The 25,341-nt window shown below is 47.2% G+C and overlaps 1 protein-coding gene across 6 annotated transcripts in view; it reads right to left on the reverse strand.

Annotated features, from left to right (window-relative positions):
• The window catches only part of Nup214 (nuclear pore complex protein Nup214), a 221,979-nt gene that overhangs the window by 38,214 nt on the left and 158,424 nt on the right, over positions 1 to 25,341 (reverse strand). For 5 of the 6 annotated variants that reach the window (XM_077673352.1, XM_077673339.1, XM_077673343.1 and 2 more), the window contains 2 exons: positions 17,854 to 19,193; positions 11,590 to 11,640 (listed from right to left, as the gene is read on the reverse strand). In XM_077673352.1, coding sequence (XP_077529478.1) covers positions 11,590 to 11,640; positions 17,854 to 19,193 — 1,391 coding nt within the window. The remainder of the gene's footprint in view (positions 1 to 11,589; positions 11,641 to 17,853; positions 19,194 to 25,341) is intronic. The other variant, XM_077673356.1, reaches the window with a different exon arrangement.

Raw genomic sequence — 25,341 nt, forward strand, 5'->3', positions numbered from 1 at the left:
AGCACCGACGATACAAAATAGATGCAGAAGAGGCTCGAATAGCTCAGTGGCAACAGCACGGACCAGCAGCAAGTCGATAATGATGATGATGATGTCCCTTGGTGATTGGCACATACCCAAACAAGGGATCAGCCAAACATCAGTGGAAGGAATAAACATGTTATTTAACTACAGGGTCTCATAAAATGGAAATTTAGAACGGCTTGAAAGCATACTGAATGTAAAATTGGAGACAGAGAAAAAGAAAGAACTGGGAAAAAATGAGAAAAAAAAAAAAAAATGAATTCCATAAGTTTCTAGAGTAAATGTAGCCAATCATAGCGGAAACCGATAGAATTTTCTATGTTAAGTTCAGAAGGGCAGAGCAAACACCCCGGCGGCAGAACCCCCTCTCGGAAGCACCAAATGAAAGGAAATTCGGCACAGATAAGGCCATCCCCAGGCTACGAAGTGGCACCCCAAGAAGCCTGTATCTTATTCTAGAAAAATGGGAAATGAGGGGCTTGTTGAATGAAGACAAAAATAAGGGTAGGGTTGCAGGGGGGAAGGGGGGGGGGGGGGGGGGGTATACAATGTTTAATTAGCGTTGAGAAAAAAAATTATGTTTTTGACATGCAGTGCCATTTATTGTAGCGTTTTCTTAGAGAGAAATCAACATAATGTTTGTACTGAGAGGGATTGACACGTGGTTATTGCTCTGTATAAGCTTCACTGAAAATTAACCGCAATTGCTGACCACGGTGGCATAATTTCGTTGTTTTGTTCCTCCCTTAGGTCCCCCTCCATCACAGGCAGCGTGCTTGTCCGCGTATTTTCTCTGCTCGTGTGTCTTTGCGCAGCTTGTCGACACATATTTATCGTCTTGGTTGTTGAATTGACGCTTATAAAACGCCAAAACGGACATAATCACGACACGCGGGCCAAAAACCCAGCCAATGACGGCCGGTTTTAAGTAGGGACCGGAAACCGGCCCACTGTTTAAAAAACTGGTTGGGCCGGTCCAAAACCGGGCAGGTGGCAACCTAAACAAGGGCCAGCAGTCAAGAAGGCCAAGGAAAGGTGAAAAAGTAGTAGTTCATCATTTATTCTTCTTGAAAGATATATAGTATTGAAATGTTTGAAAAAGTGGAAGAAAGTGGAGAAAAACATGCTCGCCTGGTGGAACCCGAACCGACGACCTCCAGAATACAGTGTTCGTCGGTTCGGGTTCCACCCAGCGAGCATGTTTTTCTCCACTTTTATGAACCACCTATTCACCTTCGCCTTCCTTGGCGTTCTGCTATCATAATACGGTCACCTTGTTATAACACAGCAGCTGGACAATGCAGTTAGATTGTAGTTATGTTACTTTTGGTAATGACTGCCAAAGGTTTGTGATAATAAATCATAGACCTCAATCATGATAGCTAAATTTAAGCCTTTACAATGGTTCCACTGTTGAACGGTGATTTGGAGCAATTTTCGTATCAGCAAATCATTCATTTTGCAGCAATTTGGAGCACCTTAAATGCCAGTTTTGCAGCACCTTGGAGCAACTAAACATCAACTGCTAGATGTGTCTAAAGCATCTCTAAACACTAAAAATTGACCAGTATTGCCCAGTAATTGACATGGAGGTCGCCTAACAGAGTCAGATCGGATGGAAGGTGCTTTAAGGTGCGATCACAAATGAACAGCACTGCTGAACGATAATAGTCTTCTTGTCCTTGCTAGGGGAAGACTTTCCCAAGGAGTCACTGAAAATGCTTCCCAGTTGGCAGGCTCAACATGCATTAAAAATAGCTTTCGCAATCGGCTCTCCCAATAGCCCAAAAAATAGCTAAATAGTTAATCAAAAAATTTTCCCGCCAACCACAAGAACAACTAGCCCAATTTTGTTATTAATAGCCCAACCTGACATCCCTGGAATGAAGCAATAGATACTTTTTTCACATATTTGAAACAGCCGCTAGATGTCGCCACAAGTTTGATGCAATTAAATACCCTAAGTATACCCCAACCAATAGCAAAAATGCAGCAAAAAATAATTTGCAAGGTACTTAGTTCCTTTCTGGGGTGGATAAAAGGCAACATGAAAATGATTATTGAAAGGCTTCGACAACCTGTGTAGCGGAAAAACAATGCGTCTCTCGCGCCTCTTTTCCAGTTTATTAATTGTTGCGGCAACCCGTTGTGTTTTACTTTTTCATTTTATTAGATACAGGCGCTTGCTATCAGTCCTTAAGCGCATTTCCACCCGATTTTTTATTAAAAAGTCTGGCCGTTTTTCATGGCCCGCTCCACCTACGATGGTCCACTCAGCGAGCCCGGCAAGTGATGTGGGAGCTTGCAGCTGAGCGCGTCATGGATGCCATGACACGGTGCTCCCGCTGGCTCTCGGAGTGGAGAGGGCCGGCAATAAATGCCACCTGAACCTATCTATTTTTTATAGCAGAAACGATTGGAAACTATGGCAAGCAGCAAAGTTCTTAAGCGCGGTGCGCCAGCGCTGCAATGCCTTGATAGACGAAAACACTGCATCGGTGGTACAGCGACGACGCCAACCAAACTCGCTTCTCTGGCACACAAAGTGCACCAGTAGGCCACGGCAAACACGATGACAGGTGCTAGGGAGTTCGAGTTATCAAGCAGAATTAGTTATACATGTCTAGAGACCGCTGTGAAGTAGTACTTGTAACAGGCTGCACGTGATTTGCGCGACACAAATTTTGGCGCACTGGCTTGCAAAATCGTGGTTTTTTATCAGGATGGCGCAGGATACCTCCTTTTGCGCAAATTGGTGCAGGAGTAGGAGCACAGCCTTTATTGCTAGTCAGACAAAGGCGGTATACACACTCTTCACTCCTACTTTTTTTTTTATTCACATCATGATTTCTGGGCCATTTTTGCTTTGGGGCCTATTGTGCCTATCAATGAATATTGCTGGAGCACAGGCAAGCTTCAACGGCAACTAGTGCACGACAGGTTATAATATGCAGGTGCACAGCATAAATAGAACCTAAGATAATGCTACACACTTTGGGCAAAGGAATTAAGTCTCCTTATCAACTCGCGAGTTTATGGTGATTTGGTAGTTCAAAGCGGTCATTTCCCATTCCAGACAAATGTCTTCTCATGGCATGTACACAGTGGATCCCCGGTTATATCTGCCCGGGTTTTACGACATCCCGGGTTTCACGAGGACTAAGTCCCCGTATAAACAATGCCTTAAAAACTTCCGTTATCCGACGCAATTTCATGACTGACCCGCATTACCTGATGACCCATGCGAAGCGCGCTAATTAAAGTGCCGCGGGCCTGTTCTGCGGACCTTGAACCCGCTCAATCGGTTCCCTCTGGCATAGCTTTCTTCTCCGTCTCATCTTTAGTTTCTCTCTCCTCCAGCAGTGGCCTGCTCCTCTGTCCAACCACTTTCCCCCTCTCCTCGCTGGTGCCTCTTCTTGTCTTGTTACTTGTCTTGTTGTCTTCTTGTCTTGTTGTTGTCTTCTTGTCTTGTTAGGTGTTCATTTCTCCCATTCAGCAGTGAAATGCCAATGGGGTTACGCTGACAGGCTTAAGCCCCACACGTGTTTATCATGATCGCGTGTGCCACAATCTGCACTGGCTGGCGAGTGGACTGCTGCACAATGTTTTTTTTTAAAGGGACACTGAAGTGAATTTGTCAAGCTCCTGTTTTTGCTTGCACTGCGTAGACTGGCTCAAATAAATACACTTTTCATCGTTTATCCATGCGATAAGCCGGTAGCTTTTTACAAAGCCTGAAAGAAGAAAAACTACAGATGCAGCGATGCAAGGGGTGGAAATATAAAAAAAATTCACAGCATATCCACGGGGTGAATGATGATGAGTGGGCGAAGCTCCTGAGGGGAAATCATCGGTAAAACCGTGACTCTTCAGTGAAAGTTCGCCCACTACATCTGTGTCCGAACGTAACGTCTAGAAAGTCTCGCTTAAAGCACGCGTCGGCACCTTGGGGCTGAGCTCGCCTGATGCGTTTTGCAGACGCCTCACGAGCTCTCACTGCATCGGGGTCTGCCTGCCGATACGCGCGCTTTCTCGCCGCTTCCCGTTCTTTGACGTTTTGGAGATCCTCTTCGCGCCGCAGCCGTGCCGCTTCGCGTACGGCAGGGTCCTCGCGCCGTTGCCGTGACGCTTGGGCCTCTCGTTCTCGAATGCTGGGATCTTGGCGGCGTCGTCGCGCAGCCAGACGACACGCTTCGGCCTCCCACTCTCGTACGGCAGGATCTTGGCGGCGGCGTCGCGCAGCTTCACGGAGCGCTTCTGCCTCGCGGGCTCGCACATCTGCAGCCTTATCCATCGGGCGACTCCAAGCGCGCGCCAACAGCGAACGGATTTTATTACAATGCTAACTAAACTAGAGGTAGCCACGCCATCTAGTAAACAATCCAAGCGCATCTTTTCATCATATACAAGTACCGCCATCTAGTAAACAATCCAAGAACTAAACTAGAGGTGGCTACATACATACGTCGAGGATGGACAGACCCACGCCCTAAGGAGCTTCGCCCCTAATATATAATGCAGAGGCAGTTTACATTTTTTATTTAGTTTTAGCATTTCAAATGACTATTTCTTGTATGGCGCTCGTGCAGTAAGCGTCCCCTAAATTCTCACATCTCAAGTCTAGCGACTGCATTCCTTAGACAGAAAAGCGTTCGCAGATGTGTGGTCATGCTGCTGACCACTGTGTTAGTTCACCCAGCACAAAAAGTGCCCTCGCATAGTGCACTGCACGGGCTCGGGCCGGGCAGCACGCATTTTCTCAGGCCCAGGCCGGGCTCGAGCTTGAACCAAAATTTTTTCGGGCCGTGCTGGCCCGCAGCGTCTGAGGCCCTGCCATTCTAGGCTGCAAATTATAAGTTGTTGACAACAAGAAGTTTTCTTGTTGACCCGTTCAGGTTAAGCTAAAAAAAAAAAAGCAAAGCGAAGTGAGAATTTACTATGGTGCTGTAAAAAGATGCGATAAAAATTGGCTGGCGATTGCGATACTCCCCAATGCAATATTTTGGTGCAGCAGCAGTGCGCTGAGGCAGCACTCACTTGTGGGTTCTCTTGACAGCAGCGATGATGAGCCTCTGTGTCGGCGGTGAGAAGTGCGTCTCAGGAAGGGACCGTGGAGTGAGTCTTAAGCGAACGCACATCATGGTCATGCGCACACCCCCTCACTTTTTCGCCAAGTGTCGCACCCTCGAGTGCCTCTTGCGGGCACAGCGGACTGCCCCCTCCCCTCCCCTACCGCACACTACGGAGAGCGCTGGCTCGTGCCGCCACGGCAAACCACTCTCCCCTCCCAATTTCGCGATACTCGCCTCCTTTGCTTTCTTTCATCGTTTGCTCTTTTTTTTTTTTCTCCCCCACTCGTCAGTCCAGGCCATTGTTCCCTTGGTTACGCCGACAGCTGGCTCAGCCCAGAGACGGCCGCCAAAGGGCTGCAGTCTAAAAGACGATTGCGCTTCGAAAATCAATAGAAAAAATGTCTGGTCCCCATCAGCACAGTGGGAGAGAGCGGGCCAGAAAACGAGGGAACTCCAGCTACAGAGTACAACATGATTGTCTTCTCCCTCTGCTTTTCAAACTAAAAGAAACAGAATGTGACCCGGACTTTGCGCTGTGTGCCGAGTTTGAAGGACCAATTTTCGAAGCAGAGCCCATGATTTTTTCTGGTAGGCAATTTTTTAAAACCATGATTAAAGGCAAGGAAAAAAACGAAGTGCAGATAAAACAATGTTGCCAACATAACTAGAGGGAAAGACAAACATGAAGTGGTGAAACTGGACGCATTGCCTGCTCAATTTTCAGCAAGGAATGGAACAATGAAAGCTGCAATATCTGTTTAAGGATTGCAATAATTTAAAAAAATTATCCACATGCTCGGAATCATTTAAGGTTTTCTCGGTGTGCCTTCATTTTGAAAACAGGCAAATGTAGTGGCAAATAAGTTCCCCACTCCCAAAAATAGTAAGTCAGGATATTTAAGTTGTACATAGTTCGGTCCAAGTTCAAAGGAAATTTAAATCCAAAGTGCTCGTATTCACTTTGTGCTTATGCTTTCTAGGTTAACAGCAAACTTCTTTGAGTTCATGTTTAAAGTCTGTTAGACTAGGGATAATATTTAACAGCCGTCTGGCGGGCTTGGGCTTTTTTTATTAAATTATACCGGGTTCGGGCCAGGTTCGGGCCGGGTTCGGGCTTATACTTTAGAATTTTGTCGGGCTCGGGCTCATATTTCAAAAATTTGCCGGGCCCACTCTGGGCCCAGGCCGGGCCGGGCTGCGCCTAGAAATTGCGGACCGTGCAGTGCTCTATTCCTGCACCCTGGTTTTACGCTGTACGATAAAAGTTTCGGTTGATTTTAATTCCTCAGTACATACTTATATTAACTTTGCTGACTCTTCTTCCGCCTTCAATTGGCCTCAGATTTTTCTACTAGGATACCAGTCAGCGAAGCGTCGCATGTGCACTTGTGTGGAGCGACTTGGACTTGGCGCTTGACACAGTGTACAAACTCAACAAACTAAAGGCACATTGTCCCTGGCACGAACGCGCTGTGGCTTAGTTACAACTTAGAGAACGAATCGCTGAGCGAACGAAATGCTGGGCAACTGATTCTGTAGCGCAGTCGAGCCAAGCCATCTTATTTTGGCATCATACGAAACGTCATAGGAAATCAGCAAGGAGGATGCAGAGAGGAGGACATCATTTTCTAATTGATTTTTGTACTGAATAAAGTCGCGTAAATGCAGCAAGAGTGGTCGAAACATGGCCTAGGGACTCCAGACTACAATTTGCGCTGGTAATCCTGCAATGTTTACAAATCACTTCAGTGTCCCTTTAATTACAGCATGATTGGCGCCTGCACTGCATTATTCTTTTCACATTTATTTTTTTAGTGATTTGGGTTTCGGAGCATTGCAAAGCATTAGTTTGCAGTTTCTAATAAAATTTCTTACAAATCTGTCACTTAAAACTGTATCTATAGGCGTAATTGTTCTGGCTTGGATTTTACGATGGTCGCATTTTAAGACGCTTTTTCACGGTCCTGAGAAAGTCGTATAATCGGGGTTCTACTGTACTAGAAATATAAGAAATTTTGTAATCGTGGTTCTTTTACATTGTAAGAATACTGTATACCTGTTAGCCCGGAGAGAAGTTCTATAAGGATTCGAACCTTGTTTTAATTGTGTTCGAAGTTAGGTTTCTGAAAACATTCCAAGACCTGCAGCGAAAGAAAACCAACATGCTTAACTGTTTTCACCATGAGTTCTGTTCTGGCGAGCGGCAATGAGCTGTAGCTGCTTTGGCCTGTCACATCCTCCGTTCATTCGCGCATGCCATGCATGCTACGCGGGTAGGGATTTAGGCCCTTGTGCATGTGCAGCATTTCGGCCATCAGAAAAGACAGCATTACAATTTTACAATAGATGGTGGAAATTAGCACTGGTCCCTACAAAGATATATAGACTGGAATATAGCAGTAGAATATAGATTGGAAGCCGCAAAAACTACCAGTCTTCCCCACAAGCTGGAGGCACTGATTGTTGCAACATCTGATGGAACAAGCCAATAACAATGCTGTAATTTTGCAACGGCTGCCACATCACAAGCAATGTCACAGCCACTGTTATTTTGCAGCAAGAATGGACTACCTTTAATGCTTGTTTGCACAACCCATGCGGTGTGCAGAGGTGTAATATTTGGTAGATACTGTCGAGAATGCTTACTCTAGCCATTTTCCACGTGAAATCGCATTTTTGGAGCCCCACTTCGGGCCCCTTTAAAAGGACCAAAAAGGTAAAATACAAGTTTGGTTCATTCAAAAGACTTCCACGTAAGAGTAACAATCATGCCATCGTGAATACAGAAAGGAAGTGAAAGAGCATTAACTCCCTATGTACTTTCTCTGCCACTCTGATGTTACAGGAAGCAAGCTTGTACGATTTTTTTTCTTTTTGCAAGATATCGATTGAAATCCACTGACCTGATCATGCGATGGTAGTGGTGCCTTTGTTCCCATTGGACTGGACTATTTGAATGCTAGCAAAGAAGTCACAGGCTCATCGCTGTTTTTCATATCTCACCAACAATGCCACTGCCAAAGTTCTGTAGCGGAAAATTTGAATGTTTGCCAATATTTATGATCTTTTTTGTGTGTGTGTCAAAACAATGTCCTTGGTGGCTGGAATGGGCTTGAGTGAGTTATCACAGGCTATTTCTTTTGAACGAAACAGGGGTGTACATCATCTTCATGATTCCTTTAAAGGAGGCACCGCTGGCGCTGCTGACACAGAAGTGTAGGACACAAGCCCCACTCACACCAAAAAAAATCTCCCACCTCCCCTTGCGGGAACCCCTGTGTAGATGCCGACGCATAGGGGGTTCACGTTGCAGCGTTGGACAGCGGAGGAACGGCGCTGGAACGATGGAGCGGAGCAGTGCAGGCACCGTGTTTTATAGCGCGCATAACGGTGAGGGGACGCGCCGGCGCCAGTGCGTCTGCCGCGGCTATGACGCAACACAATCCACTTTAATACAATCCAATCCAAATCCAATCCAAGCCAATCCATTCGAATCCAATCCAATGCCCCTCGCGAGAGAGTGTTCGCTATCGGAGAGGAGAGGGGGTGAGCGGCGAGGGGAATGGGGGAGGGGCGGACGCCGACAACAACGCCGACGCTGGATGCAGGGACAAGGCGAGTGAATGAGATGCAGTCGCATCTAAAAAAATTTGCTCTTGCCCTCCTCATGCTTTAAAGGGACCCTGCAACACTTGCCATCGACTACTAGTAATGTATTTTGGGATAAAGTCTATTGCCCCAGAAATCTCCTCCCGCAAGAATTATGAAAATCCGTTCACAATTAACGAAACTACGCGCGATGAGAAATCGCGCATAATCGTTCCCTCTCAACTCGACCGCGGACAACGCGACGAAAGCTGCGCGCTCTCTCCCGGAGAGGGGGGCGGCTCGCGGCGTTTTCTTCGGCGGCCTTCGATATATCACATGCCGGGTAGTTTTCTCCTTTTCTCCGCAACGCGGAGGGGCCTATTTCCGGTCTGGTGCAACAAAAAAGCAGGCATGGGTGCCTGCTCGCAAGTGCGCGCTCGGGCTGGTAGGGCGTTTTTGAAGCAATATACGGTTTTAGTCGAGTGGTCCCGTTGAAAGGGAAGTATTGAGCTCATCACTGAAACTCCGCGCGCACTCAAAACACACAAGAAACGGCAAAACTGTGCCTACAGGTTCAGGCATAGAAGAGGTTTGTACACAGCGATGACGACAACGAAATGAGAGAATCTAGCCGCGAAGTTAACCAGTGACAGCCGATCGGGCAGCCATGGCCTATGTGACGTCCCTTAGGCCATGCCAGGGGTTGCATAATGAGGACAACTGAAGAGAGAGCGGTTGGTTTTTCCGTGTCTTTCACATCGATTTGCGCGCTCACCGCTTCACGTGCACGTGTAATATTTGGCTCAGGTATTCCTGGCAGTGTAATCTAAACGTCGCGCAGGTTTACTTGCACTGTTCAAAGAGTGTTGCAGGGTCCCTTTAAGGAAAGAGGAGGTAGCTCTCATAAGGTACACGTTGACACACTTCGAACAACACTCTCAGCAGTCCATACGGGGCCTTTTTAACCCTTTCAGGGTCATGAACGTACATGTACGTCCTCTGCAAACACCTTCAAAATGGTCAATGACGTACATGTACATCATCGCTTGTATGTTTAAAAAGCATGCCTTTTTCGCCAACTTCTCTTGCTTGGCATGTGCTACCACACTGCGGAAATACGTCAAATTATTTTCTTGCGCCGATGGCTCTTTTTATTTTTTTTATGATTTACTTCAGTGGCGCACCAGCTATCGCTTGCGCATCCGGTAATGAGGGGGCGCGCTGGGTATTGCCCACCTAAGGCCCCTTACGCCCACCGGGCGCTTCTCGCTTCTTGCACCTGCCACAGACATGGGCGCCTACAAAAGTGACGAGGCTCTTGTTCCCTTTTTTTTTGTATTTTTTAGGAGCAGTGCGCTGTCTATCGCTCACGCATCCGGCCGCAGCGGCTGGTTTCAGTATCGTCCTTCCGGCCGCTTCCCGCTTTTTGCGCCCGCAAAACTGATGTCTATCTGATTTCGATTCACTCAAAAGGTGCCGGCTTGTTACTCTCTCGTTATTATTTAGAATTTTTCTTGTCTTACTCATGAATAAACCACATGCATGTAACAACACAAACGATTTTTTTGTCACTTTATAGTCACCCTAAAAAAATTACGATAATTTTTTCTCGAAATAGATTTATCCGAAGAATTTAAATCAGCAATAAAAAAAATCGACCCTGGGGGGTCGCATTTGACGAAAAAATTTGACCCTCAAAGGGTTAATGGCTCTTTTTGAGTGTAAGCAACAACATGAGGTAAAGGGCTTGCTACAGCCAATCCAGTTCATCAATGCAGCTAGCTGCAGGACCATCAGTGGGCTTCAGTATGGCAGGAAGACTGAGTGCTGGCTGTGTGTTTTACCACTTTTAGCAACCTTCACTGGCAGAAGTTTCAGTGCTTCTCAATATAACCTAACATGGCCTGTCAGAAGTGTGCCAACCATATGAGAGGGAAAGGAGGAATGCACACCCCACAACACAATACACTCCATTCCTCTGCCTATAAGTGGGCATCACATGATGCCATCGCCAGCACATGCATCAAATTTTCCAGCTGTCCCGGCTACAGTTAAATGTTAAACAGAATGTAACAAAATACCTTACAGTTCCTTTCAACTTCTTTACAACACTATTTTGTTATAGACTTGATGAGGACAGTGGCCCTGAATAACTTGCTGTGCTTTGGTCTGCAAAGTTGCATGAGCTTTCTGATTATCTCGCATAAATTTTAAGGCATATATACCTCATCCAAAATTGTCAGGCTCAGAATTTTTATGACTGCCTCCCACTAAAACTTTGAACTTTTATGCACTTGAGATACAGCGGTGCAGTCACACTACATTTTTCACTGTAGCTTTGCCAATATAAAAAGGCTGCAAACACAGCATGCTATTGTTGCTCAGTTAAGCGTTCTTCAGTATTACCACCTTAGATAAGTGACAAGCTATGAAAAACAATGAGAACTGTTTAACAGAGCTTGGCTAGAGAAGGCAAGCGTTGCAGGGGGCGGCAGAAAGTTAGATGGGCAGATGAGATCAAGAAGTTTGCGGGGATAAATTGGTCACAGTTGGCACAGGACCGAGGTAATTGGAGAATAATGGGAGAGGCCTTTGCCCTGCAGTGGGCGTAGATAGGCTGGTGATGATGATGATGGCTGCAGACTGAAGAGGGGGGGGGGGGGGGGGAGTGTGTGCTTTCAGAAAGCCCGTATAAAATCCCGAAAAATGTGCACTTGGAAAATTTCTTTTCCAGCTCAACCAGTTCAACTTTTCCTCAAACAAAACATGCATTTTCACATCCACATGCTTGGACTGAACATGCACGCGTGCATCCATGGTACACACACACTTAAGAAGGTTCACTAACGGCTGGGCATGCTTTTAAGACAGTGTGCACTACTTCTTGCAGGGAATCGACATTTACCTCACAGCCTGGGGCTGGCCAAATGCTGGAGTGCTGGGCTGGCCAAAGAGGCTGCAATGGGCCCAACAGAGTGTGTACACTGCCTGACAGGTGGCGTGCTGAGGTGCAAACGGTGCACTTTCAGCCCGTTAAGAATCGCTTTGGCACCCCCCCCCCCCTTTCCTTTTTACCACGTTAACACTCAACACGTCACATTTTTTACAATGCAGATGCAGGGGGTGGCAGATGAAATGTACAAGTTTTTCTCGCTGCTCAGTAGCGCGTGGATTGTTAAACGGTTGTGAGGAGAGCAAAATGGCCACCAAGTGGCAAGAGCCCAAGTGCCCAGCAGCACCAGGACAGAGGAGTGAGCCCACTCTGGCACACAGCAAAGACACTTTTAGCTCGGCCGAGTAGAGTTACACGAACCACAGTGGTGGAGGGCTACAAATAATCTACAGTTCCTACGAGCCTTCAACATGTGCGTTGAAATATTGTACATCGGGGCGTTTTTGTTCCTGGCCTCAAATCGAAAACAAAACTCTTAGCAAGCAATGCAATTTCTGCCAACCACTGATTGTAACTTACAATTACTGACAGAAGCTGCAGCTCCTTAAAAAAAAAAATAAAAAATAAAAAAGAGAGAGAGAGAGAGAGAGAGAGACACAATCTGGCATTAATGGGCTGCATGAATTGCAAAATTATCCCACCACTTCAGAATTCACCCTCTATGCAAGAAAAACGTACAGCCCACACGCTCCACTGCAATATGTTCCTGGATGTCTCGCACAAAGCACAGCAGCCCATCTCTGAAACCAAGTTCGAACACTATGCCTAGTGCATCTGCAGTGCATGCGAAGAAGGACATTCACCCTCCATCCCGATAATGTTCTGTGATAAATTAGAGAAGAGCTTTCTGAATAAAAAATACGCCCCTGAAGCTTCACCAAAGTGAGAGAACCTGACAACAAGGTAGACAATGGAAGCACAAGAGATTCACTAATAATGAGTGCTCATCGAATGTAAAAACTACCAGATCTTGATATAACAAAATAGCTTCATTTTCAGAGTTACCGCTCTACATTCATATTTTACTGCAGTTCCAGTGGAAATGAACACGTTTTGGAAAGAATTATTTGAAATGTACTGACATTCAAAAAGTTTATTGTGAAGGGCTGACCCGCCGAAAGCGTGAACATCTGTTATATATTGACTCCCCACCGTACCTGTCTGCATCCACGCTATCTTCACCATTTCATGGCTCTCCCATGCTTACTGAATTCCCCTGTGTACCAAATTTGCATGCCACACCTCACTGGCTGCGTTATGGCAAGGGTCCACATATTGCTTTCTCAGCAGTACCATCTAGCCTTCTGCAGCTGGCTGTCAAAGTTCTTGCATTGGCATACGTGCAAATCAAGAAGCCTTGAACATCCCCTCCTTTCTTTCTTTGGCACCTATACCAGTGGTCTGAAATACAGTAAAACCTCGTTACAAGAGACACTGTTATAAGAGACACTTGGTTATAAGAGACATTTGAATGAAGGCAGTTTGGTTGGTTTTCCTATGTTCGCCATGTTAGCAACATTGCATACAAGAGACCTTGGTTACAAGAGACACGTTTTTTGGTTCCCTTGAGTGTCTCTTGTAACGAGGTTTTACTGTAGTCAGGGTATCACTCTTGGGAGTGCCGTCATCTGTTGGATTCCCCCCTTGGTACTGCTACACAATGTGCAGGTGCATGACCTCGCAACCTCACCTGCTCATCACTAACGTGGCTCAGTACTGTATTTACCCTAAGCTAGGCTGGCCCCACTTTTAAGCTGACCCTTGAGATTCAGAAGTCCAGGAAAAAAACTTCTCAAATATAAGCTCCAAAACAGGTGACGACTGCTGTCAAGTGCAATTGCAATGCCGATTTTTTGACGGAGCCTGTGGCCACCATTTCAATGAGTTCTCGGCCGCCAGCACAACTTTCCGTGTTAAAGGTGGCACTACAATAACACCTCTATTAATGTAACAGCACTGACAGCTCCAAGAAGGTGGAATTGTAGTGCAAAGCTGAGTTAACTGTTCCCAATGCATTAGAGAACACTGAGCAAGCATGATCAAAATGGCGGCCTGTTGTTAATGCTTCAGATGGCTATGGTTGCGGATATAAGTGGCTACAATAGTTCTTCTTTAACGGAGATTCTAGGCAGTGCTAAAGAGCATTGACTAAGTGTGAATACAGTATTTACAAAAGCCGTGGCAACGCGTAAAAGCTGCGGAATGTCTTCTTCCAAACTACCAGTAGCCATGTTCCCTTTAGCAGCACACAGTTCGCTCCCTCAACAGGCACTGAAATCAGAATTTGAAGTAAAGGCCCCGTGGATCCCTGCCTGATAACAACACAGCAACTAATGACTACAGTTTAGGGCATGTGGTTTACTGTGTAGCAATGATGGTGGTGCTTCAATTTATTCCAACAGTATTTAGTACACTAAATAGCTGTTTACGTATTCTCAGCACATGGTTTTTTTTTCCTGAAATTTTAAAGGCACACTGAATTGAATTTACCAAACTTATTTGCATTGCAGAGTCAAAATCCAGTGATCCTTCGTTTTTCTGTTAGACGTACTGAAGCTCAGTTAATTAGTAAAGCCCGGAAGACATGAAAATGCCACATCATTTGTGGCAGCATCTTGTACAACCGCAATCCGCATCGCAAAGAAGCGCAATCATGTCACACTGGCCTGCAAAAGTTGGCCTTTGGCTATTTCAGCGTTCAAAACTTGTGAATTTTCATGAGCTTCACATTTTATACCGGCTTTTTGTTCGTTTACAGAAAGTTCATATGGTCTAAACTGCCCATAACCTGTTAAATTCTGCTCTGTGGGCTGACCAGTGCTTTGTTGCAATCAACATAAAATTGACTGGAGAACTGCGCGAGACAGCACTTTGGAGTGGACTTTCCTTGCGCAAAAATGCGTGCAAATCAGCCTACGGAACTGAAAACATGGCCTAAGTATTCTAGAATGTAACCTGATACAGTAACCGTAATATGTTTATAATTCTCTTCAGTGTCTTTTAAGTTGAATTATTCGAGCAGCAAATAAGTAACAGTGGGCACTTTTAAAAGGTGATGCTGAGACCTAACGAACATTTTTTTTTCCGCGCCTGTGCAGTAGCTTAGTACTTTTAAAAGCAGAGTGCTGACAGAACCTCTGCATTATGCTTTGCCAGTAAGGTGCAATGTTTTAAATTAGAAATCTTTAGAAATGACCACAGCCTGTAGATAATGTGAATTTCAGAAAACATTCTCGAGACACCAAGTTCTGCCTACGCGAACTTGGAACTAGCAGACATAACTTAGCAATAAAGAAACCCTCGACTTTAAACAGGCTGGATCCTAAGCATGCTGCTGTGAACTATTCATCATCTCAGCCTATGAACGCCATTACAGAAGTAAACATGCCTGAACAGCACACGAAGACCCTCATGTTAACTTTGGTGTAGCTTACATACACCCAAGCACACATTTGTTGCAGAGGTCAAGCTCCCTTGACGGCCGAGGTGACAGAGCTTCCAATTTGTATACTCTTGAACCCAGACTCTATGTTCGTGAATTCTACCAACACGCAATAGGTGTCCTCCGCTGCACTAACATATTTCTTCTCTCCTCTCATTTCTATTCAGCATTTTTCAACACTTATTGAGCTACCGACAAAAGTACGCTTGAAATAAAAGCTTTTGTTAATACAGTCTACGCCCGTTACAACGGGCCGTGTTAATCCGGAAAAAAACGTCCGCTGTAGCCGAAGTATGCAGTATCCGACAGGGGTGGGGGGGTGGGGTGCTATGAGCCCTAAAGTGGGTACTTTGACCGATATTGCATATACAGTCGGACCCCAAGATAACGAAATCCCGCTGGTACGAAATTCGTGCAGCAACGAAATATTTTCGCATCCCCGGCGAACGTCCATAGACGCCCATGTATTTTATATCTGGCGGCAACGAAACGTTTTTGGAAACTGATCCCGCGTTAACGAAATTCGGTGCAACTTTGGTCGGCATTTTACCTACCCACTGGAAGTTAACTGTCCAGAAAGTGCACAAATGCATTATTTTTGGACTCAAAGTGCGTAAACTTCTGCCACAGCATGCCTGAATGGCCGCCGCCACATTTGTTTACAAAAGATCGTGTAGCCGGCGGCCGTGGAGGCTGCCTCGCAGTGGCACCATCAAGGGGCGACACAAGTCGCAGCTTTGGCTTGGGCTACGCTAGCCCACTACCGTTGAACAGCGTGCGAGCGTTTGTTTGTGTGCGGCGATCGGCATGTTTGCTCTCAGTAAGATGCCTTCGCCAGCCCAAAAGTGGAGGTTTTTATCGCTACGAGATAAGGCAGCCATCATCGCCCAAGTCAGTGGCCCAAGTGGAGGATTGATTGATTGATTGTAGGGTTTAACGCGCCGACGCAACGCAGGCGATGAGGCGTGCCATAGCGGAGGGCTCCGGATTAATTTAGACCACCTGGGGATCTTTAATGTGCGCCGAAATCTCGTACACACGGGTGTTTTTGCTTTTCGCCTCCATCAGAAAAGCAGCCGCCGCGGCCGGGAATCGAACCCGCGACCTCGTGCTCAGCAGCACAACGCCTTAGCCACTGAGCCACCGCGGCGGGTGGCCCAAGTGGAGGAAGGGAGTATAAAGGTAGGATGGCACCGACAAGTTTGGAAACGCCTGCAGCTTGCTCAACCATTTTGAAAAGCAAGGATCCCACCAGTTCTCAATGGCGCACGTGTACAAAACAAAACAGTGACAGCTGTGGCCTTTCTGGACGTCAACAGAGCGGTGCTCACTTAGTTTTCTAAACAGTATTGGTTCAACGAGGTGCCACTGTTTCTGGCAAAGTTCGTAAACAGAAGAAGCTGGGCTTCGCTTGCATGATCGGACATATTCGATGCTGAGGGCCAGGGCAAAAAATGAATATTCTGGCTTTCCCCGGCGGTTTCGTTATTGCGGGGGTTTCGTTATGTTCTTTCTACACGCCTGCAGCACCTCTGCACAGTGTTCGCGCAAAGGCAAAGAATTGCGTAAACACCGTTTCCAAAGCTTAGCACCGACCCTTGGAAAAGGCCTAGCGCATGCGGTCAAGCGTGTAAAGACGCATGATAAGCTGAGCAAATAAAGCAAGAGTATGACTAGGCGCAATTATTAACCAGCTATAAAACATCAGCCGTGGCCATCAGAATTAGCTAGGCTTTTTTAAATCTCTTCACGACGAGGCAGGTTTTCCCGAAACCGTTCGTCAAACAAATCGGAACACTGCCTGATGTTCCCCCAAGGCAGCTTCCACATTTTTAACGATTTTAGTCTGGTCATTAAAACAGCTGTTATGAAATAATCTGATGATGGACAGCTGTGAAATCGAAAGTTAGACCAGTTGGACTTGCGCACGGTTACTGGCAGATTGCACACAATGGATGGACACCTAATAGCCATGGGAACCTAACAGTGGGCTGGGGCATTTCTTCCCTTTTTCACTGAACGGAACGGGAACGATGCATGTGTGGGAATAATAAAGACCAAACTCCACTGAACCCGAGTTTTTTACTATATAAAAAAAACTGACGAGGGCAGACTCGCCTCCGGGTGCACCACTTTGCATATTCGATAGCGCTGTTTTCAATCTCACCGGAGTCGCGTTTATCGGCAGTGGCCTTGTTCTTGATGGTAGTGCGGACCGTCTGCTTAGACAGGCCTGTAGTTCTGGCAATGTTGGCCTGTTTATCCCCATGTTCGACAGCGTTAATTACGCTTAATTTATCTGACATTGAAATCAGCTACCCTGCTGCTCATGCCGCTGGTCGCACAATAAAAAAGCCACTGGCACTGGCTTGACTTGGATGCGCCAACGACCCAGCTGCCAGCAATGTAGCCAGACATAACAGTTTTCTTGCCAAACTAAACAAAGAAAAAGCATATCGGGTGCCGGCCCCATGGAAGTCCGCTTAGATATTCAGTTGAAACAACTTTCGGCTAAAATTTAGTTGGTTGTAGCCGACAGCCTGCTCTAGCCGGGTCCGTTATGAGTGGAGTGGACTCCATTTAAAATGCATAGGGACCAGACAAACCAACAGAAATGGTCTATTCTAACCGAAAGTCCGTTGTTGCGGGATCCGCTGTAACGAGCGTAGACTGTAGTGTGCACATTTGTGCACCCTCGAAATCGACCTTCAGACACACTCAGTGAAAGTGTGTCCCTTGGTGCCTGCACCAAGCAGTTGGAAAACATCTCTTACCTCTGACTCTGGCCAAACAGAGACTGTGTCTGTTGCCCTGGAGGGGAGCCAAAGGTGCCCTTCTGTCCAAACAAGGGGGCACCAGGGGAACTTGTTGCTGAAGTTGGGACCATTTGGCCAAACGGCGAGGTTGTGTTTGCACCAGATGCCGCCACTCCTGTCTGGCCAAATTTGAAGGTGCTTTGCGGCTGACCAAAAGGTGCCGATGCCCCCATCTGCTGGCCAAAAACTGACGGTGTCGACGTGGGTGCTTGGTTAAAAACTGCAGTAGCGGCAGGCTGTCCGAAAGCAGGGGCACCAGACGTCTTCCAGAGAGAGCTAGTGGTACTAGTTGTTGCGGGGGACGTCAGTGAAGTCCCACCAAACAATGACGGTGTGCTTGCTGCAGCTGATGTCGCAGCTGCGCCGCCAAACACTGAAGGCGTGCTTGTAGCAGCTGATGCCGTAGCTGAGCCACCAAACAATGAAGGCGTGCTTGTTGCAGCCGATGTCGTAGCTGCGCCACCAAACAATGAAGGCGTGCTTGTTGCAGCCGATGTCGTAGCTGCACCACCAAACAATGAAGGCGTGCTTGTTGCAGCCGATGTCGTAGCTGCGCCACCAAACAATGAAGGCGTGCTTGTTGCAGCCGAGGTCGTAGCTGCGCCACCAAACAATGAAGGCGTGCTTGTTGCAGCCAAGGTCGTAGCTGCGCCACCAAACAATGAAGGCGTGCTTGTTGCAGCCGAGGTCGTAGCTGAGCCACCAAACACTACGGGCAATGTTGAATTGGGTGGAACGGCTTGCCCAAAAGCGGGTTGTGGCGATACCACTGCAGCTGTTGTCGTCGTTACTTGTCCGAACTTCAGTGTTCCCGATGTTGTAACAGTAGTTGTGGTTGTCTGCGGTGCACCAAAGAACACTGGAGTCACCTGCTGCCCACCAAAGGCTTGTGGCACAGAGGAAGGAGCCGTCTTTGCTGGTGCTGGAACACCCCCAGATGCCGTCTCCCCTGCAGGCTGTGCTGAAGAAAGGGTGCTAGATGCCTGGCTGATGACGGGTGACGCTATAGATGTTGCCACAGAACCAAATACAAACGGTGATGACGCCGTTGAAGCTGCGGACGTAGTTGTCTGGCCAAATGCAGATTGGGCAGGTGCTTTTCCGGCGGCAGCTGCAAACACGGACGATGACCCCAGACCAAACACAGCAGTCGTAGTCGTCGCCGTAGCCTGGCCAGGCTCCTGAGGCCCCGTGGTTGGCAGTGGCGTTGTAAACGTCGACGACGCAGGGGCAGCAGTGGTTGTGACAGCAGTTCCTGCCTGGCCTGTCTCCTTGGTCGCCGCCTTCACTGGCTTAGCCTGCATTATAGGTTAATCGATAAGCATTCATGTAAATTTGCAAAGTATAGCCCTTCAGAAAAGGCGATGCCCCTGCTAACTTCCACAGGTACTAATATGAGCAGGAGACAAAGACAGGTGAGGAACGCTATGACAATGAGGTTAGAGAACAAAGGGCGACCCGTTCTCGCACTTCCATCTGTAGGCTTTCTTTCTCGGCTACACCTTACACACACTTGCTACCAAACCCTGAGCATTCAGTCTTTTGACGCTATGCTAAACATAGGTAATGCAAAGCAAGGCCTCTACAGTATTTCTCAGTGACTGTAAGTGAGGAGAAATCAATTCATGCATTGCTTAGTTCAGACCACAGATGTTTGCGTCAAAGGGGCCACAAAAACAGTGCCAATTATAATGCACACTTGGAGAAAAAAAAAAAAAAAAAAAGCCAGATATCAAGCAAAACTGATGAAGCAGTGGCAGCTAACCAGCCACCTTCTCACTGGGTCCTGACTACACAGGGACTCCTTTGCACGATTGGCGATCGCCGAATAATCTTACTGCCCAGGAACATCACAGCGAAATGTACTGGTGCCTCTATAGACGGTTTACAGCGCAGCTGCCTGGGCATAGCCATCTTGGACGTGACGTGACATCATTCACCACTGGTGGCGTTTGGGAATGTATTCCTCGCCACAGCCTTCCCTGCTGCCCATGCACATCGGCGAGTGCCGGCGAGGCTTGACTGACAAATTGTACAACTACTTTCTAGTTCTGCTGCGAATGGGGACTTAGCCGATAACTAGACATTGTGTGCCGACCTCTAGACACTAGTCAGTCTCTCCCTCTCACTCCACGTGAACACACTCTCTCTCTCACACATGCACACACACACACAAGAAGTGCATCAAACTTCTCTAAGTGCTGTTTTGATAAGCATCCATCACCTAGTTTTCTGTTGAGGCATTTTGTCTGCACATGTTCAACGACACTTCTTTCTATTTTCACATACTCACTCGGAGCAGCAACGCCTAAGAGCTGCAACATCAAGCAATATGACGCTATTTAGCCTGTATCAATGGTAGCGTAAATATTTTGAGACCTTTCTTATTCAGTGTATGCTAAAATTATTGGCTCAACGTTGCAACATTTTGAGAATATATATGGCCGAAAAAACACAATAACCCTGCATGGGTATTCAAGTTGGATGTTTCTTGGTAAGCTTATTCTTATGGTTGGACAGGCAGCCTTGTATATTTGTTCCGTGATATCAGCTGCTGCCTGTGGGGTGTGCGCAAAGTTGCAGCTATATAAATATACATGTTGAAACTGCCCATGTTGTGCATATAGTGGATGAAAAAATTGCACACGTATGGAAATGTGGACTTACTTTGCCCGTAAAGCGTGCTTGTGAGCAAATAGTAAGATAATGCTTCGTATACAGTAGAGTTAGTAAACGTTCAAATCGAATGACCATGCTTCGGTAGCGCAAGTGCGAACTTTTTTACGGAGCTCGCATAAAAGGCAGTTGATGCAAGTAGTCTTTAAAATTTTGGCATTATGCAGTAAAGAATTGCTTTGATGGCATAAGTGACATGACAGTTTTTGGTCAGTCATACCGTATTTCCGCGCGTATAACCCGTCCCTGCATATATTCCGCACCCCCACTTTCAGCCTGCAAAAAACACTAGCCTATTGCTTGCACATTTGATACAGGAACTGCACCAAAGCTACTGCTTAAGCAAGACATCACAGACTATTAGACTATGTAGACAGAAAAAGTGTATATTTAGCAAGCAGAATGCACTGACTGCAAGGCAAAAGTCACACTTCACTAATAAAATTCCGTTGTTAGAGTGCGCTCGTCCTTGTTTTTTCGTCCTTGTCCTTACATGCTTCGCGCAATCGCTGCCATGGAAGGCTTAGTCAGTGTTACTGCGTAGGAGCTTCACAACACAACGTGCATTGCCGTGAAGCTGCACTAAAGGAAAAATCCCGCGCATTACCGCACCCCTACTTCGCCAATAAAATTTTCGCATTTCTGGTGCGGGTTATAGACCTTATGCAAAAACCGGCGCCCTCTTGCGGGAACCGCGTGCGCTTCCGCCATGTTGGGGGATTCCCGGATCTCCGGATACCATGTACATGCTACCGCACGCTACCGCACGCTACCGCAGCGAGGGCACACTACTGCAGCGAGCATGGCCTCAAAATTTTCGCTCCTCGTGTAGGCCCTCCTGTCATGGTCTGCAACTCCGGCCCTTTGCATCCTCAACCCTGACGCATGCCCGGTCCGCCTCGTCGTTCCAACGACAAGGCTCACTCCCCTGCCACCCCTGCCTGTCAACGCGGAAATCCGCACCTACCTTCCCTGCCCACCGGTTCCGGACATTCCCCGCTTCCTGGTCTGGCAACCACATGCCACAATCAGCGCCGGCGACTCAGCGGACGGACTACAAAAGCCCTCCCCTCTCCAGAGCCAGTTGGGGCACGCTACCGCAGCGAGCATGGCCTCAAAATTTTCACTCCTCGTGCAGGTTGGTCGCGTACCCTACGCGTTTTGTATACGATCCAACGATCCCTTTTTAATAGCGGTGTCGTGCCCCACCGAACTGCTTGATTGTTGTCGCAGATCATTGTTTAAGTGACTCTTCGAATACTGTGTCACCAGCCACCTCATCAACCTACTTCTAATTATGTCGGGTGACGTTGAAGTGAACCCCGGACCCGATTCTATTGGTGGACCCGTAACTTTAGAAAGTATAGCAGAAAGGTTATCCCGCCTCGAACTTGCACATACTGCTATTGAAACTGACCTTGCATCTGCCCGCTCGACCCATACTAGCATAGAAAACCTGATTGGCAGCCTCTCTTCTCGTGTTGAAGTGCTTGAAAAAAAATCGAAACAAACCAGCGTAACACCCCTTCCCTAGACCCTCCCACAACCACTGAAATCGCTTCGTTGTCTTCTGAACTAAAACAACTTGCTGACAAGTGCGACGACACTGAAAACCGCCAACGCCATTCAAATCTTTTGTTCTTTGGTATTGCAGATGAAAATACTGAAACCTGGGCCGAATCTGAGGCAAAAATCGTTTCTTTTTGCACTACAAACCTCCGTATAAATGTCAGTGACGCGGAAATAGAGCGGGCTCATCAACTCGGTCGTTACCGCGCCGATAAGACGCGCCCAATTGTCGTAAAATTAGCGCATTACAAGGACAAATCCAAAATCCTACAGTTTTCTTGGCAATTAAAGGACACGCCCTTCTTCATACGGGAGGACTACTCAGCACGTGTGCGCGTCGCCAGACAAAAGTTATACGCTTTCGGTCAGCAGAGCAACGCGATGTTCAAAATCCGCTTTGACAAACTCACCATCGATAAGAAGCACTACGTCTACAACGCAGCCACTGATTCTGTCATCGAACTAACCTCACAGCAATCGCAACGTGCCCAAAAGCCCGCTCTCTCCAACCTTAATGCACCAAGAAAACCTTTTCAAGCCATTTCAGCTTCTCATGACACAACCGTAATGCTCACTAACGTTCGGAGCTACATGCCCAAGAAAGAAACTGTAGAAGCCCTCCTGGAAGATAACAGTACTGATCTCGCCATATTCACTGAATCATGGCGAAACCCAGACATTCAGGATAATGCACTACTTTCCACGACATCATCGTACACTATTCACCAACTAGATAGGCTTGGACGCCACGAAGGCGGGGTGTTGTGGTACTCACAAAGCCTAGTTTGCCCTCGTCAAGGATCGATATAGATTGCCGCCATGAAATCATGTGCATTAACCTCAACTTTCCAACAAGCAGAACAATACTAATCGCCTGTTATCGACCCCCTGTTATCGACCCCGACCACCCTGGGCGCGTTTACGCGATTTTATTTAGTAGAAAAATTAATTCGAAAATGCTGTCCTCCTCTCTTTACGCTCGCCCATTTTCTGCGGCGTTTTCGTGTGACGTCAGGAGGGGAGGGGATAAGCTGGCAATTGGCTGCGCTACTGCACGGCTCCCCGGCCTTCAGACAGAGTCAGTCGGCCCAGCGTTTCGTCCGCCGACGGGTCGTCGCAATTTGTTCGCTCAGTTGAAACGAAGCCAGGACACGTTTGTGAATGGTAGATTTTGCCTTTCTTTACTTGGTTAGTTTGTACACTGTATCTAGCTCCAAGTCAAGGTCGCTTCACACAAGCGCTGCACAAGCGCACATGCGACGCTTCGCTGACTGGTATGCCAGTAGGAAAATATAAGGCCTCTTGAAGGCGGGAGAAGAGTCAGCGAAGTCAATATAAGTACTAAGGAAATAAAATCAACTGATATTTTTACCGTACAGCGTAAAACTAGGGTGCGGGAAGCACTTTTTTGCGCTGGGCGAACAAGCACACCGGTCAGCAGCACGACTACGCATTTGCGAACGCTTTGCTGTCTACGAAATGCAATTGCTAGACGTGAGCTATTGTGGAAACTCGGGCGACGCTTACTGCACGAGCGCAATACAACAAATAGTCACCTAAGCTGCTTGAAATGCCAAAACTAAAGAAAAGTGTAAACTGGTTGTACAATATATACCCTATATTAGCAATGCCAGCGGAGCCTGCTCCGTGGCCGAGCGGTCTGGGTTGCTAGGTATGCCACCGCAAGTACTTTGCAAGTCACGAGTTCGAATCCCCGCGGGTACGTGCTTTTTTTTTTTTTTTTTTTGTAAGTTAACTTTTTCGTTTACCGCCGATGTTTTCTATATTGAGTTCACCTTTTTTTGGGCCGCAACGTTCATGGCTCCACGAACTAGTTCACAAAACGCGCAGGCTGGCACTGGCGCGCTAGCGAGTTCTCGTTGGCGTGCTGTTGCCATAAGCACCGACTGCTTGCAGGCAGTGGGCACAGGCCAGAATGAACAGACCCTTGGCCTGGTGCGAACATGCTTTTTACGACACAGGCATGAGGGAGGCAAGCTCCAAATATGGGGGAAAAGCGCATGACATTTGGGCGTCTGCGGGTACGCGGAGGGCGTTCATGCACTGCGTAGGTTTCGACTAGTGAATGCTACGATTCCAATCCGTCCTAGGAGGCTTATCTTTATGCATTTTTACAGCTGACAACATGGCAGAAGCGCGGTACGATGATTACTGAGTTATTGAGAATGCCCATCCAACAACGCCAACGGTTGTGTTTTACAGAACCGAAACCGAAACCGAAACTTGTTTGGTTGCTCATCTTGGGCATCGTCCAATCACGGTGCCCGCTCCTCCTAACGTCACAGCTTTAGTTGGTGCGGCCGCCGCAAACCGCGCATGCTAGTTTTTCTTTTTTCGCGCTTTGTAAAATAATTACCGATTTGTCAACCGAATAAACGATGAAAAGTGTGCTAATTTGAGCCAGTCTACGCAGTGCAAGCAAAAACGGGAGCTTGACAAATTCACTTCAGTGTCCCTTTAAAGAATTCAAAAAGAAAATTTTTGAGTCATTGATTGATTGATTGTAGGGTTTAACGCGCCGAGGCAACGCAGGCGATGAGGCGCGCCGTAGTGGAGGGCTCCGGATTAATTTTGACCACCTGGGGATCTTTAACGTGCGCCGAAATCTCGTACACACGGGCGTTTTTGCTTTTCGCCTCCATCAGAAAAGCGGCCGCCGCAGCCGGGAATCGAACCCGCGACCTCGTGCTCAGCAGCGCAACGCCTTAGCCACTGAGCCACCGCGGCGGGTAAATTTTTCAGTCATGATTTGCTTGACATCCGTCGTGTCAACCTGCAGAAATTTTGGAAGTACTTGTCTCCTAAAACCACCGCTGCGGGTAAAGTTTCCCTAGCTAACCCCGATGGTTCGGTAGTCACTCCTGATTGCGCGGAAGTCATGAATTCGTATTTCTCAACTGTCTTTACCCATGAAGCCGACACCAACATCCCCTTTTTACCGCCTAGAAACTTCCCAGAAATGCCCCCTGTCAATGTCACGAGCGAAGGAATCATGAAGATAATTGACAACCTTAAGTTCTCGAGTGCCCCAGGTCTGGATAACATTCCTGCGAAAATTTTGAAAAGCACCAAACTAATATCCAGTCATATCTTACAAATCATTTTTAACCAATCTCTGGACACTGGTGTCATTCCAAGGGACTGGAAAATAAGCAAGGTCACCCCAGTACACAAATCCGG

Source organism: Haemaphysalis longicornis, unplaced genomic scaffold, assembly GCF_048455015.1.
Source record: "Haemaphysalis longicornis isolate Haplotype H1 unplaced genomic scaffold, Haemaphysalis longicornis Haplotype H1 scaffold_1, whole genome shotgun sequence".
Classification (NCBI taxonomy): Eukaryota; Metazoa; Arthropoda; class Arachnida; order Ixodida; family Ixodidae; genus Haemaphysalis; species Haemaphysalis longicornis.